At 35.6% G+C, this 20,714-nt stretch overlaps 1 protein-coding gene and 1 pseudogene across 1 annotated transcript; one reads left to right on the top strand and one right to left on the bottom strand.

The window, feature by feature from the left end:
- The first annotated feature begins 579 nt into the window (after positions 1–579).
- On the top strand, positions 580–987 carry LOC107854396 (uncharacterized mitochondrial protein AtMg00820-like). Its single transcript, XM_016699404.1, has one exon. The coding sequence runs from the start codon at positions 580–582 to the stop codon at positions 985–987; it is 408 nt and encodes a 135-aa protein (XP_016554890.1).
- Positions 988–20,133: 19,146 nt separating this feature from the next.
- Positions 20,134–20,714, bottom strand: part of LOC107854395 — a 13,753-nt pseudogene continuing 13,172 nt past the window's right edge.

Genomic DNA, 20,714 nt, shown 5'->3' on the forward strand with positions numbered 1-20,714 from the left:
GAATTAAAAATTTCAGTATAGTAACGCCTATTAGAGGCGAAAAGAATTAGTCGACGCTAAAAGATGATATATTGCAGCGATAATATTTTTTGCCACTGAATATGATGTTTCTGCAGTAATAAATTGACTAGCCACTGAATATGATGTTTCTGCAACAATAAATTAACTCGCCACTAATTGTAGCCATAAAAGACTTTTAGTAGCGATAACTCATACGTCGTCACTAACCCAAATTTTATTGGAAAAATTACTACATATTTGTGGTAACCTACACATAGTCGCCACTACATATGTCATTATTAGTGGCGACTAAGTCGCCATAAAAGACTTTTAGTAGCAACAATTCGTAGGTCGCCACTAACCTCAATTTTGTTGGAAAAATTAATGCATATTTGTGGTGACGTATACATAGTCACCACTAAATATGTCATTATTATTGGCGACTTTAGTGGTAGTCCCTAAATCTTATACCTTTTGTGGCAACCTTTGTAAGTCGCCACAAAAATCCTAACTTTTGTGGAAACTATTTGTGTCATCACTGAAAGTCATCACAAAAAATTGTATTTCTTGTAGTGCTAGATGGAAGATTATGAGGTATATGGGATCAGTAAATCTAGAAATACGGTCAGTCATTTCTCTTTATTTTCAGATTGTGATCCTATGTCTTTCACTGATGCCGTCAATGATCCAAAGTGGCAGCAAGCCATGGATAACGAGAATAGATCAATTGAAAGAAATGATACATGGGAGTTGATAAATCTTCCAGAAAATCAGAAAACTATTGGTGTCAAATGGGTTTACAAAACAAAGTTGAAGGAAAACAGAGAGGTCGACAAGTTCAAAGCTTGCTTAGTAGCAAAAGGCTATAAGCAAGAATATGGTGTTGACTATGAAGAAGTGTTTGCTACCATTGCTCGATTAGATACCATAATATTAGTGATAGCTTTGGTGCTAAAAATTCTTGGAAAATCTTCCAGTTGGATGTGAAGTCTACCTTCCTACATGGTGAACTATAAGAAAAGGTATTTATTGAACAACCTCCTGGCTATATGACATTTGGTGCTGAGAATAAAGTTCTTAGATTGAAAAAAGTTCTGTATGGACTAAAACAAGCTCCAAGATATTTGTATAGTCATATAGATGCTTATTTCTTAAAGAAGGGATTTCGAAAGTGTTCATATAAACATACTCTTTACATAAAACAAAAGGGCGCAACGGTCTTAATGGTGTGTTTATATGTGGATGACTTAATTTATATCGGAAATGATCTACCCATGATTGATAATTTTAAGAAGTCCATGATGGTTGACTTTGACATAACGGATTTGGGTATGATACATCATTTTCTTGGTCTAGAAGTGAATGTTGATGGCATTTTTATTTCTTAAAAAAATATGTGCAAGATATTCTGGATAGATTCTAGATGAAAACTACAATACTCTGAGCATACCAATGGATCAGGGTCTGAAGCTCGTCAAAGAACCTGAAAGGAAGAAAAGTGGACAACACTTTATACAAACAAATTGTGGGAAGCTTGATGTACTTGAAGACAACAAACCCTGATGTTATGCACGCTGTAAGTGTCATTAGAAGGTTCATGGCCAAAAAAAATGCATCTACAAGCTACTAAGAGGATCTTGCAGTACTTGAATGGTGCTAATAGCTTTGGTATTTTTTATTAGATAAAAGCAGTAGGAGATTTGGTTGGTTATACTGATAGTGCCTATGCTGGAAATCTTGAAGACCAAAAAAGTACATTAGGATATGTCTTTATGTTGGGTTCTGGAGTTGTTTCTTGGTCTTCAAAGAAACAACCTATTGTTACTTTGTCGACCGCAGCAGCAGAGTATGTTGCTGCAACATCATGAGTTTGTCAAGCCTTGGCTGAGAAACATTCTTGAAGAGCTTCATTTTAAGCAGGAAGGACCAACGTTAATCTATTATGATAATACTTCGGTGATTAATCTTTCAAAGAATCCAGTTGAACATGGACAGAGTAAGCAGATAGATATGAAGTATCACTTATTGCGTGATCTAACTAAAGATACATAGATTAGTCTTATCTATTGCAGAAGTGAAGAGAAGGTTGCAGGTATATTCACAATGCCCCTAAAACCAGTGTCATTTCTAAAGCTATGGGATCATCTTGGCATTTACAAATTAAACTGAAAGATGTTCCAGTTTAAGGAAGGGAATGTTGACAATGTGACCAGCTTTGTGGGTCACTTAGTAGTTTAGTTGTTGAGTTTATTTAGGATTCAATAAGTTGTTCTTAGTCTTTAGACTACAAGCTAACGTGCAGTCAGTTTTTAGATTCAAATTTCTTAGGAGAATAAATGTGTTCTTTTGCTTACTAGTATCTTCTATTTAAGGCTCTTATAACAGAGTAATTTGAAGCTTTAATATAGAGAAAATTTCCACACTTGTATAGTCTCTTTCTTTTTATTCCTGCAGTTTATTTATCTATCACAAATATCTAAAAATCATATAAGAAATTTAGTGGACTTTGAAAATTTCGTCAGTGTCACATAATTTGGGACAGAGAAAGTAATATATATTATCTGGAAATTATATAAAAAGTATATAAATCATAATGGTTAAGAAAATATACTATTTAAAAACTACACTAAAAATTTGATTGACTCTCCAAGTTTCATCTACGCCATATAAATTGGGACAAAAAATAGCATGTATTGAGCCTCGTACTGGCACGAGAATCGTTATCTAGTATATCTTATAAGAGGGAGTTAACCTGTTGAAGTAACCAACAGGTTAACATATCTGCTTGTATTGCCTGCTTCAACTGTTTTAACTGTGACTTTACTATATCACCTCTAATTAATTATTATAAGTCATTTATGCATTAGAAATTAATAATATTTAACAAAAACAAGTAAAATAGACATTCTTAACATGTCTTTTTCAGCTGTTTCAATCGTAATTTTACTATATCATCTCTAATTAATTATTATAAGTCATCTAAGTATTAAAAAATCAATAATATTTAATAAAAAAGGGTGAAATAGACATAAAATGATAAATTAACTCCTGATGTTTTAAATTAACTTGTCATCTTATATGTGGCCCACTTAAATTTTTTCACAAGTATTTTTTATAGTAATTTTGTTATATCACTTTTAATTAGTTATTATAAGTCAGTTAAGACATGTTCATTTTGTTGCTTCAATCGTGATTTTACTAGATCACCCCTACTTAATTATTATTATGATATCCAAGCATTAAAAAATTAATAATATTACATAAAAGGGGTAAAATAGATACAAAATGATATGTAAACATAAGAAAATTGATTAACTATCAAAATTATATTAGTGCCATAAAAAAATGAGATGTAAAAGAGGAAGACATAAAATAACATATATCATTTAAAAATGAGATAAAAAGTTTTGTAAATTACAATAATTAAGAACTTAATATAGAATATATATATATATATATTTAATTTATTAATTAATTAATTGACAGTCAAAATTTTATTTATGCAACATAAATTGGGACGGAGAGAGTATTCACATCTTATTAAAAAATTATGTAAAAAAAGATTATAAATTACATAATTAACAATTTTAAAAATTTAAAAGATATAGAATGTTTGGCTGACTCTAGAAATTATATTAGTGTCACTTAAATAGGAACAAAAGAAAAGGTATTATAAATCACCATAATTAAAAACTTAAATTATTTTAATGATAGATTATCTAGATTCTATTTGTGTCACATAAATTAAGATAAAAAAAAATATATATTGGTCCCGTGATAGCGCTAGTCTTAATGTAACACCCCGCAAAAGTCGTGCATGTATTAACTCCTAGTAGCATGCTCTTAGAATAAAAGACTAGAGTTTTTTTTTAAGTGTCAAAGAGACTTAGTTCATTATTATGGCTAATTTAAGTCCTAGTCATAAAATACCGTTATTTTGGTGCTTGGCACATCACAGAGGGGGTCTATTTAACAATTGTCAAATTCCAGTAGCCTAGCTTGATTGTGGCGTGTCGCGTTGAAGTTCCAGGTCCCAATCAGTGGGATAAAGCAATGACTCCGCGTCACGATGACCCTAAGAATCCCATTTTTCAATTTTCGATGAGCCACCAAGATTGTGGCGCGTCGCGGTGGCCCATAAAATTGGGCTCCCAGTTATATTTTATTCCATCTCATTAAGGGTACATTAGGTATTTTCCACCCCTCCTTATCAGGTTAGACACGGGATTATACTCCCAAATGACCACATTATTCATATTTTCATCAAAAATTCACAAGAGCACTCTCTAGGATTTCAAACAAAAAACCCAAATAACTCAAGATTTAATCGTGGGTTTTTAAGATTGATTGAAGATTTGGAATCCCCAAATTGTAGGCTTCAAGAAGCATCCGCTAAATTCCTAAATTGAGGTACGCGGAATTTTCCTAAAATCTCATGGACATAGAAATGTTATTTTAATTATGTACAAGGTTTAGAAATCATGATTGTAAGGAATGGGTTTTGGATTTATGAATACAATCATGTTTTAGAATACTTGATGGAGTTGTTTTGGTCTTTAGGCCTTCCCCCAAATTGATCTGAAATTATATATATATGTAAGCACGTTTTTTAAGATTGACAATTGAATTGAGAGCATGACTCATGTGGAATCCTTCTCTTGTTATGAGTTTTCTCTACTTATCATATGTTATGGATTGTTTGACTAGAAGCTTGAAAGGCATGATACAAAAATGTTTTGATTAATGTTATGATTGGTTTACGGTTTTAAAATTCAAAAGAGACAGTTGTTAATGTTGATAAATGTTGAATATAAATATATAATGGAAAGAGTTGCATGGTTTGTTACAGATTATATGAACACCACATGTTTATTGAAAGGATGAGCGTTTTTACATAGTTTTGACTTGTGTTTAGTTTTGACTTGTATTTTCGGAACATGAAATCTATTACACTAATTGCATGCTTGGGTGGTCTGAATTGTGTTTTAACAAAAGATCATGCTTAATACTTTATGCCTCAGAAAACATGATTTGCAAGTCTTGGTATGAAAATACTAAATCAGACAATGTCATAACAGACACAGACTAGTTTAGAAATCAAATTTTATTAGACTTTCGTGATTTAGAATTTAGAATGATATATGTTCTTAAAAGGATAAAATTAGGCATAAAGATATGTTAGGTGGTTCCCCTAAGAAGGCACGAGTTCAGACAACTCATTGCCTAAAATAGTGATTTGCCGATTCGGGTATATTATATTACACTGGCCTAGTTCCCTGTGGCATATTAGAATCAGACACTCCAACCCTTGCAGCACACTTGGGTTGGGGACTTCCCCACCGAGTCAATGTCGGATTCCATATAACTCGTGGAATATCAAACTTGTAGGGGAGTGTCGCCTAACTCAGAAGTAATACAAAGATTAGAGACTGCATTGACAAAAAAGTTTTATGATTATCAAAGATACCCATGTGTTTTGGAATTTATATCATATATGAAGTTTTATGACTAGCTCTCAACTACTTTATTTATATTAAAAGCTTTATTTGGGATTGCTCTGAGTACCAGTACATCTGTATTGACCCCCTACCTTCTAGGTTCTGAGGCATAATCTAGGGGTCCTGATAAGCAGTAGATTTCTTAAGACAGAATTGTTGAGTTTAGTCGGTGAGCCTTCTATATTTCAGAAGGCCTATTTATTTTCAGACATTTATCATTAGTCGTGGTTTTGGTCTACTGGGGGCCTTGTCCCAGAATTTTTAGACAGTTTTTACCTGTTATGTTATAGAGATTTTGCAGACGGTTTTTCAGATGTTATAGAGGGGTTGGATTTCAGTTTTCCATTGTCGAATTTGTATCAGTCTTATGACCATGATTCTATTTCGTTATATTTTTCTGCATTTCTTTATTGTGTATGAATGGTGTATATGATTACAAGTTTGAAGGGCTCTCGGGCCTTGATGGTTTGGGATAACTGTCATGGCCTGGGCCCCTATTCAGGTTGTGACAAACTTGGTATCAGAGCACGGTTCATGATCCCAGGGTGTCAGTGAAATCGCATCGGGTAGAATCTTGTTTATGGGTGTGTAGCGTGCCACATTTATAAGTAGGAGTCTACTTGGAATTTAGGAATGTTTCTCTTCTTTGTGGTTTAGTTCGTGCTTCAGAGTGTAAATTGTCCTTAATCAATGATCTCTTGTGTTTCAGAAAAACAATTATGCCTCACCATCGTACTATCGATCAGAATTCATAGGCAGATGAGGTCCGTCCCAGTCATGGGATGAGGACCCAAAATAGAGCCCCAATTTTGGAGATTGATGCTACTCTGAGAGTCCCACCTACTTAGACCAGCCCACGCAAGGGACCCAGAGCTCCCCAGACGAGGAATAACCACACCCATTCTCATGAGAGAGAGGTATCTAATGCAGAATTCAGACAGTCTATTCACATGTTTGCACAGTCGGTAGCCACACAAACTCAATGGTCTAAAGATATTAGGTCTGCATTTGTTACATCTGAGGCTACAAGAATGGGCCAGTTCATGAGGATGAACCCACCCAAGTTTACTGGTACTAAGGTAAAAGAGGATCCATAAGAGTTTATGGATGATATGGATGAGATCTTTAAGGTCATACATGTAGATGAGGTAGAGAGGGTTGAGTTAGTAGCTTACCAGCTTAAGGATGTAGCAAACCAATGGTATAATGAATGGAAGGATTATAAGGGTGAGTTTGCATCCGGCTTTCCGAATGACTTAGTGCTTGAATGTAAGGGGACTATGCTGAACATGGACATGGACTTCTCTAGAATGTCGGTGCATATACAGTAGGTAGAGGAGTAGAAAAAGAGAATCATGGAATCTAGGGAGAAGGCCAAGAAAGTAAAGAGAGACAGAACAATGGATCTGAACCACAGTTAGCCACAGAGTGGTAATCGGGGAAATAGATGGCAGAAGAAGAAGAATTGGGGTAATGCACAGTCCGTAGCCAGCGCTCCAGCACCTACACCTCCAGTAGACCGACGACCTCAGATTTTCCAAACAAATCATGGATCCAGAGCACAGGATACCCAGTCATAGGACAGCATAGCTCAGCAGCATCATACGTTTCTGCAGTGTGAGACCTACGGTAGGCATCATCCAGGGAGGTGTTAACTGGGTTCAATGGTATGCTATTCATGTGGCCAGTCGGGTCACTTCCATAAAGATTGTCCTTTGCCTAGAAGGAGTGTTGGTAGTGTCAAATATCAAGAAAACTCTTTCACACCACTATTGCCTCAAAAGGGCGTTACCTCACCTATCAGGAGTTGTCGCAACCAGCTGTATGCTTTATCTAACCGCCAGGAGACGAAAGCCTCACCCAACGTAGTCACCGGTACATTAAAAATCTTTTACCGTGATGCTTATGTGTTACTTGATCCCGGGTCTACCTTGTCTTATATGACCCTTTATGTGGCGTTGGTTTTGGGTTTGAGCCTGATGTAATTTTAGAATCTTTCTATATTTCCACTCCGGTGGGTGATTCCGTTGTGGCTAGGAGGGTGTATAAAAATTGTGTGGTGACTGTTTATGGCTGGGATACCGTGGAAAACCTCATAGACCTTGACATGATTGATTTTGATGCTATCCTAGGGATAGAATGGCTTTATTCGTGCTATGCCACACTAAATTATAGAACTCAAAGAGTCATTTTTTCTTTTCTGAATGAACCAGTAGTAGAGTGAGAGGGGAATTCTTTAGCACCTAGAGGGAACTTTATATCTTACCTCAGAGCCTGTAAACTTATTTCTAAGGTTTGTTTGTATCATCTTATTCAGGTTAAAGATTCATGTACCGAAAGCCCTTCTCTTCAGTCCGTCCCTGTGGTGAATGAATTCCCAGAAGTTTTTCCAGATGATCTCCCATGAATACCACCTAATAGGGAGATAGATTTTGGTATTGATTTGTTGCCAGACACACATCCCACTTCTATTCCACCATATAGAATAGCTCTTGTAGAACTAAAAGACTTGAAAGAACAGTTAGAAGATCTTCTAGACAAAGGTTTTATCCGTCCTAGTGTTTCTCCCTGTATATGTGCATAGATTACCGCCAATTGAATAAGGTCACTATTAAAAATAAATATCCTCTTCCTAGAATTGATGACCTTTTTTTACCAACTTCAGCGTGCTAGATGTTTTTCAAAAATAGACCTTCATTCGGGATACCATCAGTTGAAGGTTAGAGAGTCAGATATTCCCCAAACAGCCTTCCAAACTAGATATGGTCATTATGAATTATTATTCATGTCCTTTGGGTTGACTAATGACCCTACAACTTTCATGGATCTAATTAATAGAGTGTTCCATCAGTTTCTAGACCTGTTTGTGATAGTTTTCATTAATGATATTCTGATTTATTCCAAGAGTAAGGAGTACCATGCCAATTACCTCCTAATCATCCTTTAGACTCTTAAAGATCAAAAGTTGTATGCAAAGTTTTCCAAGTGTGAATTCTGGCTTAATGCTATTGCTTTATTGGGGCATATTGTGTCTAGTGATGGGGTCAAGGTTGATCCCTAAAAGGTTGAGGCAGTAAGAAAATGGCCCAGACTCACGACTCTAATCAATATTTGGAGCTTCTTGGGTTTGGTGGGGTATTACAGAAGGTTCGTAGAGAGTTTCTCTGCCATAGATGCACCACTCACTAAGTTGACACAGAAAAAGGTGAAGTTTGTGTGGTATGACTCTTGTGAGAATAGTTTTGAGAAGTTAAAAGATAAGTTGACAACTGCTCCTATTTTGACTCTTTCAAAAGGTACGGAGGGGTTTGTTGTGTACTGTGATGCATCTCGTGTGGGACTTAGGTGTGTACTTATGCAGCACGGTAAGGTGGTAGCCTATGTATCTAGGAAGTTGAAGGTACGTGATCAAAATTACCCCACCCATGACTTGGAGTTAGCGGTTGTGGTGTTTGTGCTTAAAATCAGGCGGCATTATCTCTATGTGGTACATGTTGATATATTTACTGACCATAAGAGTTTACAGTATGTTTTCTCGCAGAAAGAATTAAACCTCAGGCAAAGACGATGGTTGGAAATTTTGAAGGATTATGACATGAGCCTACACTACTATCCAGGCAAGGAAAATATGGTAGCCAATGCCCTCAGCAGGTTATCTATGAGCAGCTTACGCATGTTGAATAGGGGAAGAGGGAGATGGTAAAGGATATTCAACGACTTACAAATCTAGGAGTACGACTCTTAAATTCCGAAGATGGGGGTGTGGTTGTTCATGAGGTAGATAAATTTTCCCTTTGTCCAGAAGTTAAAGAGAAGCAAGTTGAAGATCCCATCTTAATGCAAAATAATAAAGATATGGGTCATCAGAAGGTGATGTCTTTCGAAATTGGTGGTGATGGAATTTTGAGATATCAGGGTAGAGTATATGTGCCAGATATAGATGGGTTATGAAAGAGGATCCTTGACGAAGCTCATAATTTGAGGTATGTTGTTCACCCAGGCTCTACTAAGATGTATCATGATCTAAAAGCTATATACTGGTGGAATAATATGAAGCATGATATGGCTAATTTTTTTGCCAAGCATTTGAATTGTCAACTAGTTAAGGTAGAGTATATGAGACTAGGTGGTACATCCCAAGAGATAGCCTTTCCTTTGTAGAAGAGGGAGCTGATCAATATGGACTTTATTACGGGACTTCCGAGGTCCCAAAATCAGTATGATTCTATTTGGGTAATTGTAGACCGCCTGACCAAGCCAGCTCATTTTCTGCCTGTGAGGACCAACTATTTGGGAGATAATTATGCCAAGCTTTACATTGAGGAAATAGTCCACTTGCATGGAGCACCTGTATCCATCATATCTGACCGAGGTACGCAATTTTCTTCTCAGTTTTGGAGATCTTTCAAAGAGGTTTAGGTACCCAAGTGAATCTGAGTACTGAATTTCACCCTCAGACTGATGGGTAAGCTGAACACACCATTCAAACCCTTGAGGATATGTTGAGGGCCTATGTGATTGACTTCAAAGGTAATTTGGTAGATCACTTGCCATTGATAGAGTTCGCTTATAATAACAACTACCATGTCAGTATTAATATGGCTCCATTTGAGGCATTGTATGGAAGAAGATGTAGGTCACCGATAGGGTGGTATGAAGTTTGTGAGACGCAGCGGTTTGGGCCTGATCTTGTTCATCAGGCAACGGAGGATGTGAAGATTATTAAAGAAAAACTTAAGATAGCCCAAAGTAGACAGAAATCCTATGCCAATGTTAGAACAAGGGAGTTAGAATTTAAAGTTGGTGATTGAGTATTTCTCAAAGTCTCCCCTATGAAGGGAGTTATGCGATTTGGGAAGAAAGGTAAGCTGAGTCGTTGCTATATAGGGCCATACCATATTTTGAGAAGGATAGGTGGGGTTGCATATGAGTTAGAGTTTCCTGCAAGTTTGGGTTCTATTCATCTGATTTTTCACATATCCATGTTGATGAAATGTATTGGAGACCATTCATTAGTGTTTCCTGTAGAGGAGGTCAAAGTGACAGACTTTTTATTCTATAAAGAAGAGACTGTGGTAATCTTGGATCGCCAAGTTAGGAAATCGAGGAGCAAAGAAATAGCCTCGGTTAAAGTGTTGTGGAAAAATTAGAAAGTTTATGAAGCAACTTGGGAATCAGAAAGTGACATGAGAGATAGATACCCAGACTTATTTGATCTGGTGAATGACAAAATAGAAGGTACAATATTTGTCTTTTTCTTTTATGGCCTTAGTATGCTTGAAATCGTAGTTGTCTATGTTCCGCGTTATCATTCGGGGACAAATGATCCTAAGAGGGGATAATGTAACACCCCTCAAAAGTTGTGCATGTATTAACTCCTAGTAGCATGCTCTTAGAGTTAAAGATTAGAATTTTTTTTAAGTGTCAAAGAGACTTAGTCTCATTATTATGGCTAATTTACGTCCTAGTCGTGAAACACCATCATTTTGGTGCTTGGCGTGTCGCGGAGGGGGTCTATTTAACAATTGTCAAATTCCAGTAGCCTAGCACGATTATGGCGCATCTCGCTGAAGTTCCAGGTCCCAACCAGTGGGATAATGCAATGACTCCGCATCGTGATGACCCTAAGAGTCCCATTCGTTAATTTCCAGTGAGCCACCGTGATTGTGGCCTGTCGTGGTGGACTATAAAATTGGGATCCCAGTTATATTTTTTTCAGTCTCATTAAGAGTACATTAGAAATTTTCCACCCCCCAATTATCAGCTTAAACACGGGATTATACTCCCAAGTGACTACATTATTCATATTTTCATCAAAAATTCACAAGAACACTCTCTAGGGTTTCAAACTAAAAACTCAAATAACTCAAGATTTAACAGTGGGTTTTCAAGATTGATTGAAGATCTGGAATCCCCAAATCGTAGGCTTCAAGAAGCATCCGCTAAATTCCTAAATTGAGGCACGCGAGGTTTTCCTAAAATTTCATGGTCATAGATATCTTATTTTACCTATGTACAAGGTTTATAAATCATGATTTTAAGGAATGAGTTTTGGATTTATGAATACAATCATGTTTTAGAATACTTGATGGAGTTGTTTTGTTCTTTAGGCCTTCCCTGAAATTGATTATAAATTATATATATATATGTATATATATATATATATATATATAAGCACGTGTTTTAAGATTGACAATTTAACTGAGAGCATGACTCTTGTGGAATCCCTCTCTTGTTATGAATTTTCTTTGCTTATCATATGTTATGGATTGTTTGGATGGAAGCTTGAAAGGCATGATACGAAAAAGTTATGATTAATGTTATGATTGGTTTACGGTTTTAAATTTCAAAAGAGAGGGTTGTTCATGTTGATAAATGTTGAATATAAATATATAATGAAAAGAGTTGCATGGTTTGTTAAAGATTATATGACCACCACATGTTTATTGAAAGGATGAGCATTTTTACATAGTTTTGACTTGTGTTTTCAGAAGATGAAATCTCTTATACTAATTGCATGCTTGGGTGGTCTGAATTTTGTTTTAATGAAAGATCGTGCTTAATACTTTATGGCTCAGAAAACATAACTTACAAGTCTTGGTATGACGATACCAAATCAGACAATGCCATAACAGACACAGACTAGTTTAGAAACCAGATGTTATCAGACTTTCATGATTTATAATTTAGAATGATACATGTTTAGAAAAGGATAAAATTGGGCATAAAGCGATGTTAGGTGGTTCCCCGAAGAAGTCAAGAGTTCAGACAACTCATTGCCCAAAATCGTGATTTGTCGATCTGGGTATATTATATTACGCTGGCCTAGTGCCCTGTGGTGTATCAGACTGACACTCCAACCCTTGTGGCACACTTGGGTTGGGGACTTTTCCACCGAGTTAATGGCAGATTCCATATAGCCCATGGAATATCAGACTTGTAGGGGAGTGCCACCTAACTCAGAAGTAATACAAAGATCAGAGACTGCATTGATAGAAAGATTTTATGATTAACAAATATGCCCATGTGTTTTGGAATTTATATCATATATGAAGTTTTATGACTAGCTCTCAGCTATTTTATTTATATTAAAAGCTTTATTTTGGATTGATCTGCGTACCAATACATCTGTATTGAGACCCTACCTTTCAGGTTCGTAGGCACAATCTAGGGGTCCTGATAAGCAGTAGATTTCTTCAGACAGAAGTGCAGAGTTCAGTTGGTGAGCCTTCTATATTTCAGAAGTCCTATTTATTTTTAGAAATTTATCATTAGTCATGATTTTGGTCTACTGGGGGCCTTGTCCAAGAATTTTCAGACAGTTGTTATCAGTCAGGTAGTAGGGATTTCGCAAACAATTTTTTAGATGTTATAGAGGGATTGGATTTCATTTTTCCATTGTTGAATTTGTATCAGACATATGACCATGATTACATTTTGTTATATTTTTCTGGATTTCCTTATTGTGTGTGAATGGTGTATATGATTACAAGTTAGAAGGGATCTTGGGCCTTGATGGTTCAGGATGTCCATAACGGCCAGGGCTCCGATTCAGGTCGTGACACTTAATATATAAGAGGGATTTAGGCAGCAAGCAAGCTGCTCCCCGTGGATGTGCTTGCTCCATAATTTTACTATATTACCCCTAATTAATTATTACAAGTGATTTACATATTAAAAAATTAATAATATTTAATTAAAAGGGTGAAATAGTCATTTATAACATACGTGCTTCAGCTACTGAAATCGTGATTTTAATATATCACCCCTAATTAGTTATTTCTCTTATTATATAAGAGGGAGTTAGTGTAATACCCCGTATTAGATTTAGCTTAGTTCAGATCCTAGTGCATGCATAAGAGGCTTAAAGCCTGACAATTTAGGTAAGTGTTCAGGACTTAGCCATTTTTAAGAACCTCTAACTTCGAGGATATTTTTAGTCGAACTTTCGGACTCCGAGACGATGGTTTTTCAGTTAATTCATGTTCAGGGTTGTAAGAAGCATGTCAATGGGAAGTTTTGAATTTTTCAGAAGAGGATTAGGTCATGTTTGGATTTTGTTTCCAGTTGCTCAACGTGATTTCACCACGCCGCATTGTGTATAGAGATGGACATGTCATCACATTGCGATGGCCTTCAAAATGGCATTCAAGTTGCGATTTTAATCTCCAGAGGGGAAATTAGGTCATTTACCATCAACCCAAGTCGTAAAAATATAAGATTAAACGTCGGTTTAAGCATTACACACCATTCTCCATTAATTTTCTCTCCAAGAAACCCTAACCTAATTTGAAGAACTCCAAAACTTCATTGCATCCTCTTCAAGACAATCAAGAATTTAAGGTTCCTAATCTAAGAACTTCAAGGAAAGGCCTTCAAGAACATCTCCAAGAGTTCAAAGTCAAGCTTCTACATGAAATCAAGCCTAATAAGGTATGTGAGGTTATGAACAAAGGTATCTTTTTACCTTTGTGCCCAAATTGCATGAATTTAAGATTTTATTTAATTGTTTTGAAGTAGGGTTCATACTCAAGTATGTATATTCTTGAAGCATGTGATTCTCATGAGATTTAAAGCTTTAAGTATATCAAGAAGTGCTTATGTTTATGTTTTTAACTTGCATGATTTATATTATGAATGAGATTGCACTATCTTGACTTGTTATTGTTGAAATATTTCAAGATTGTTATTGAGCTGAAGTTTTATTATGAATTGACATGAGTTTAAATCATGGGTTTTAAGCCCTAAGTTTGAGTATGGAGACTTCAAGAAGATTATGCTTTTAAATATTCTTTGATAAGATTATATTAGATTTAAAGCAAGAATTGATATTTTGATCCTAAGATAAGATAAGGGATCCACATTTTTCATTTTGATCATAGTTTAAAGCAAGGAAAGGCATAACTGGTTTTCATTATAAACCCTTATGCTATTTTAAGGTTGATTTTCTAAAGTATGAGCATATAAGTATTAAGGGAGTAGTATTTAGCACTGAGTTGGGTATGATTCCAAGCCCACATGCCCAAGAACTACAAGCAACCGTAGGTTTAAATTCCCAATATGGGTTAAGTATAGTGATCACTTAAGTTAAGGTCTTATTCCGATGGCAAGGGTAGGACAGCTTTCCCCGACGTGAGCTCTCCCCACCGTGGGTAAGACGACGGACTCTACGATAGCTCACATGGTGTGTGTCAGTTAGAAGAACCTTACTAAGAAAGAATAAAGTTGTCACGACCTGAGCCGGGGCCCTAGTCGTGACGGGCATCCCAAATCGTAAAGGCCCGAGCGCCCTTCTCTATCTGGCAATTATACACACGTTCATATAACATAAAGGAAAATACGTAAATATAAAATAATACGGAATCATGGTCAATATAATAATTTAATTGAACAATCTGGAATGGAACCCATAAACCTCTAACAATGTCTAACATCAGTCTGCGAAATCTCTACCAACTGAAAATGACATTTGTCTAAAATCTGGGACAAGGCCCTCAGTAGCAAAAAACCATAATATCGATAAATGATTAAAGAAAATTAGGCCTTCTTAAATATGGAAGGATCACCGACTGAACTTTGCACTTCGGTTTGAAGAAATCTACTGCTTATCCAGACCCCTATATTGTGCCTCAAAACCTGAGAGGTAGGGGGTTAATACAGTTGTACTGGTACGCAGATCAAATAAAAAATAGTAATTGGTATTCAACATATATGAGAACAATTTAAAACAATTCATAAATATATCATAAAGTAAAATCATATGGGCATATTTAAAAGACTCTGTAAAATCATCTAAACTCTGTGACACTCTTTGTTTTACTTCTGTGCTAGGTGGTAAACCTTACAATTCTATAATTCCATGGGATATATGGAATCTTCCCTTAACTTGGCATCCAATCCCCCAACCCAAGTTTTCTGCAAGGGTCAGAGTCTCTGAATCTCTACTACGCCACAGGGCTGTCGCCAGCGTACAAAAGTGACATACCCGTATCAGCAAAATACGGTTTTAGGCTATGAGTCGATTGACTTGTGCCATTTTCGGGCAACCACCTAACCCTATTTAAGCCTATTTTTAATTCTTTACAACATGCAAACTCTAAAATCAAGTTCTGAAGACTCTAATTCTGCTATGGCACATATTTACATGGTATCGTCATACCATTGACTTGCAAGTCACATTCTCTGAGCCATTTATAGCAACTGATGCCTCTATTCTCAAATCATGGAATTCAGGACCACCATATCAACAATTATTTTCAATAAACTCATTCTTTAAAACTCATGTAAAACTATGCAAGCAATTCTCTTTATCAACAATTCAATAAACAAAGGTGGTCATGTCAAAATTCTTAATTTCATGAAATTCTCTCTTTAACACAAAATATAGTTATATCAAGAAACACCCTCTCATAATCTCTAAATCATGTTCAAATACTATGACATTGATAAAACTACTTTCAATCGTAAAATATGCATTTCAAATCTTTTCCGACAAAACTATAAACTTCAATTCAATACAAGAGAGGGAGTTCATAATTTGTGCTCTCAAAGAATCTTCAATTTCAATTTTTATAAATATACATATACATGTAAATCAATTTAGGGGAAAGGACCACAAGGCCAAAGAAATAGTAACATTGAAACATTAGGAACACATAATTTAAAACATCGATTCCTAAAACCCTTTTAAAATTCATGCTTAATAATCTTAAAATCATGCTCTAGTGTTTTCAAGCCCATGTAGTTTTTAGGATAAACCCCATGTTTCTTATATTACTTAGGTTAAAGAGTAGAATACGAATTTTGATTTTTTTCTTGGAAATCTTGGACTTAGGAGTTTGATTCATGATCTTGAAGGAACCTTTGTTTCCATCTTGTTCTTGAGATTGGAGAGGATTGAGATGTTGAAAACTGATAAAATATGGATCATGATTCTTAGGGTATGATATAATTTCGTTGGGGAGGTTTGTAGGAAGGGAAAGTACCAAAGTACCTCGCTAAAAATGCACTTTTTGCGTGTTTCAGCCTCAACTGATACCTCTCAGTAAAGTGGGTATAACTTTCTACTTCGTTATCAGATTAATGTAAAATCAGTGAAATTGGAAAGAGGACTAAAAGAAATTTCATTTGATATATAGTAGGCCCTTTAAATAATTATATACAATAATTTATGATTGATGAAATTTGACCCAAGTTTAGACGTTCACTAAAACTTAAGCGATAGGAAAGTTTTCAACTCGTCTCTGAGCTAGGGGATTTTTGTGACCTCAATTCACATTGAAAGGTATCCACAACCTATAGGACTTATCATCACACATTTATTAATAAAGAATCCATGAGTTCGGGTCTATACGCATAGAAACGATGGTTTAAACTTTAGCCCGAATGTGCGGGGTGGTACATTATCTCCCCCTTGGGATCATTCGTCCCCGAATGATGGGTAGGGACTTTGGAAGCTCTAAGAGTGTAGAATAAAGAACTTAACATCGCATTGAATATTTTTCCTCAACAAAATATTGGAAGGCAGTCAACGAGATTTATGGTAACCCCTAGGAAAACATGTAAGCACGAAACATGAGATAACAAAACTTGATGTCGACATGATATTGGCATGTATTTTATAGCACATGATCAAAATATTGTAAGAAATTTTTTTTATAATAATCCTCGGCCTTATTAAGATTGTTACAAGTCATAAGATGAGATTCTCGCGAGACATAAGAATTGAAGCGTTCTCCATCTTACAAGATATAATGTAAAGACTTAAACATTAGAGACACTACTTATCTACACCATAAACAATAATTTACATGCTTCATCATTTCCAACTTACAATTCTCCCAATACACATCTAACCACGCGAGTTTAAGTCCCACTATATAATACTCTTATGTTAAAGCGTAACTCAGAGGAAAAAAAAGGTTCTAGCTTAAGCTATGGGACTCTATATTCTACATACCCTTAAGAAGATTTACTTCACCTTATTATTATTGTTAAACACACTCAAGTTTTAAATCAAGGAGTACTAACCATACAACACATTGGTAAATTTTTTCAACAATCAAAATATTTAAGCCTAATTATTACTACACCCACTACATGGATCTCCCCACTAAGACCAAAAATTTTCAATCATTTTCTCAAATATTTTTTCCACATTTCTCCTTCTTAGATATTCCACACAAAATAGTTCATATCCTTCTTTTCCCTTTCACCTATAACCTTAGTTGGAGAATCACATCAAATTTTTCACCTTCAAATATAACAAATCATTTTAGCTTGTCAATGTGTACACACTGCTGCAGCATTGTTCCATTTCTTTCACCAAGATCTTTCAAACAACTTCTCTATCTCTACCAGTGTAGCCTCTTTGTCTTCATCATCATCGAAATTGAAGATGCTATCATCTTCATCCTCTTTCTCTACCCCAGCCCCTGAACCTGCAATCTACACATAATAATCCTTAAATAATTTCTCCTTCAAGATTGACCTCATAACGAAATTTGTGTTATCATGGAACACAGAGTAATAAAGGTGAGAAAGGTAGAACTGATGAACCGCCAACTGATACGAAGGCATAAAACCTTCCATGACACTTCATTCGAATTGATAATCATGACTAATTGGAGTATGTTGCATTGCAAGCACTCTTGCTTCACTAGTAGATGCTGAAGACTGGTCCGATTCTAGCTTGTCATATGCAAGTGTAACTCCAAACTCTTTCATCTTAAAAGTTTTACTCCAAAAGGCAATGAAACATTAATCTGATCACCAGTTTGTAAATACTTGCCAAACTTCCAGTGGCATAAAAATGTCAAATTATTGTTCTCTCCTGGAATGTCAATGAATGATGGGGCATAAATCCAATTAAGACCCTTTGTAATATTTTTGACCTTAATTCAATTGTATGCGCACCCCCAAATTTACTATCAAAAAACAAAAAAAAACAAAATATACAATTGAAACGTTCATAGATGATGCAAATGAGCAGTCCTGTTATCTTGACATTAGGAAGTGAATCCACATTACATGTCAACAACCTTTGTTCACTTTTGTTACTGAACCATCTTGGAACCTCATTTTCTGGAAAATAATTACTAAAGATGCCAAATTCATAGAGACCCTGCTGTACTGAATATATCCTTTTTGTGCTAGTGAACCTATTAAATATTTCAACCATTGTATCTAGTGTGTTCTCATCTAGGTTAAGAAAAAGGATTAGAATATTTAGTAATTCCACTTCAAAACTATCAATGGAATTTAGTTTGAAAATTCCTGAAATCTCGCTTAAGCTCTCACTTTTCATGACATCTAAAAAGACAGTTGTCATTAGGTTTGGTAGATTTGTAACTGTTTCCAGTGATGAGCATCTAACTGTCTTCAACGTAATAAGGCTGGGCAGAAGCTCTTGCTGAGATTTGAGGCTCAGACATCTATCTAACCAAAGGTCTCAGAGCATACTAAGATTTTTAATACTCTGAGGCAAGTTATAAATCAAGTTTTCACTTAGATTCAAGAAGCATAATAAGGGAATGTTGTTGAGGCCAAAGGATAGAACATCATCTGTTAAGTTGCATTTAGCAAGACTTAATCTGATGATCAAACTTGATAATGAAGAGAATGAAAATTAGTTAGAGCCTGGGGATCTTCTCAACTTTGATGACCAAGTTTGCCAGAGGGACCTCTAAGAATTCTCATTACCAACCGCGGCTAGTTGACCAAAATTTATTCCATCAGCCTGCAGGGTTGTCAAAGATTCTAGCTTTCCCAGCTCTATGACTGTTGGAACTAGTTTAGAACATCCAGAGATAATAAGTTTTTCTAAGGATTTGAGCATACAAAAGCTTTCAGGGAGATTCCTTAGATTCTTGCAGTCTCTCAAGTTCAGATAGACAAGTCCATCAAGGAATCCAATTGATTCGTAAATCCTGGCCAACTTAATGCAGTCTTTTAGGATCAAGGTTTTCAGGTAGGGAATTCTAGGAAAAATCAGGAGCTGTTTTTAGGAAATCGGAATGACTAAAGTTGAGGATCTTTAATGATTTGAGAATCTTGATTCCCTCCCAGGATTTTTTTTCCAAGTAACTTTTTTTTTCATTTCAAGGGAAACCAGGCTCTCTAGAGGGAGATCATCAAGGATGTTCTTCATGTGAAATCCAGACCAATAGAGTAATCTTAGAATTTTCAAAAACAAACTATAGAATATAGTTAACCTTACATATCTAAGCTGGTGTATCCTCAGTCTCTGCATTTCAAAAAATGCATCAGTTTCTAATTCTATACTGTTTGAACCTTATGTGTTGGCATCATCAAAATTCTTATGGTGTTTTCCATGAATGAACATACCAGCATCTTCCCTAAAGAAATATGATCTGAAAGATTTAACTACTTTGGAAAATTTGTCGGACATTCCCTAGTCAAAAACTAGGCCTTCAAAATTTTTTTCAGTTTTAGTTTTTTTCAGTCAATACATTGAAGGAATCTCTGTATCGCTAAACTCTGCTTCTTTTCCAAGGCTCTCAAAGGGATTCTTGATGGATAATTTCTCTTCCCATATCTTGAATCAGTGAATGCACTTTCAATCTGTCCTTCTCCATCTCGATCAGACATCTATCAAAAAGAATCTGAATTCCTACTACTGAAAAAACCCACATCCATCGAGTATTGTAATTGCATAATCTTTGTTCTTCACAATAAATAAATAGACAACATTGAGGAATAGATTCTGTATATCATCATCTGGTAGCAAATTCTAGCTGATTCTAAGTTCTTCCAGGATTTTATTCTCAGGGATTACTTTTAATTTCCTTAATGCACTCTCTTACACCTCTATACTTCTGTCACAAAGAGAAGAACCTAAAACTTTGAGAGCCAAGGGATTCACTTTACAATGAAGTATCACCTTTCCTGGAAGGTTCTCATAATTTTCTAAAGTTTTTTCTCTCCAAAAGCATGCTAGCTGAAGAGTCGAATTGAGTTTTGAGCATTCAATAGTGTGACCTTGTACATCTTACAACTACAGACCTCACTAGCATTAAATAGGTGCTGATTTTTTGTTGTTATGTTATTTTACTATCTGGATAAAACCATTCTCGTATCCCAAGAACAGTATTTAACTAATCTCTATCATCCATATTATTGAGAACAAGAAGGATTCTTCTGCATTGGATGGCCTCTTGAATCTTGATGACTCCTTCATCAACATTGTATATCTTT

Source organism: Capsicum annuum, chromosome 11 (assembly GCF_002878395.1).
Source record: "Capsicum annuum cultivar UCD-10X-F1 chromosome 11, UCD10Xv1.1, whole genome shotgun sequence".
Classification (NCBI taxonomy): domain Eukaryota; kingdom Viridiplantae; phylum Streptophyta; class Magnoliopsida; order Solanales; family Solanaceae; genus Capsicum; species Capsicum annuum.

Excerpts from the sequence above, each read along its gene's own strand:
- LOC107854396 (XM_016699404.1), top strand. The coding sequence starts at position 580 with ATGGAAGATTATGAGGTATATGGGATCAGTAAATCTAGAAATACGGTC.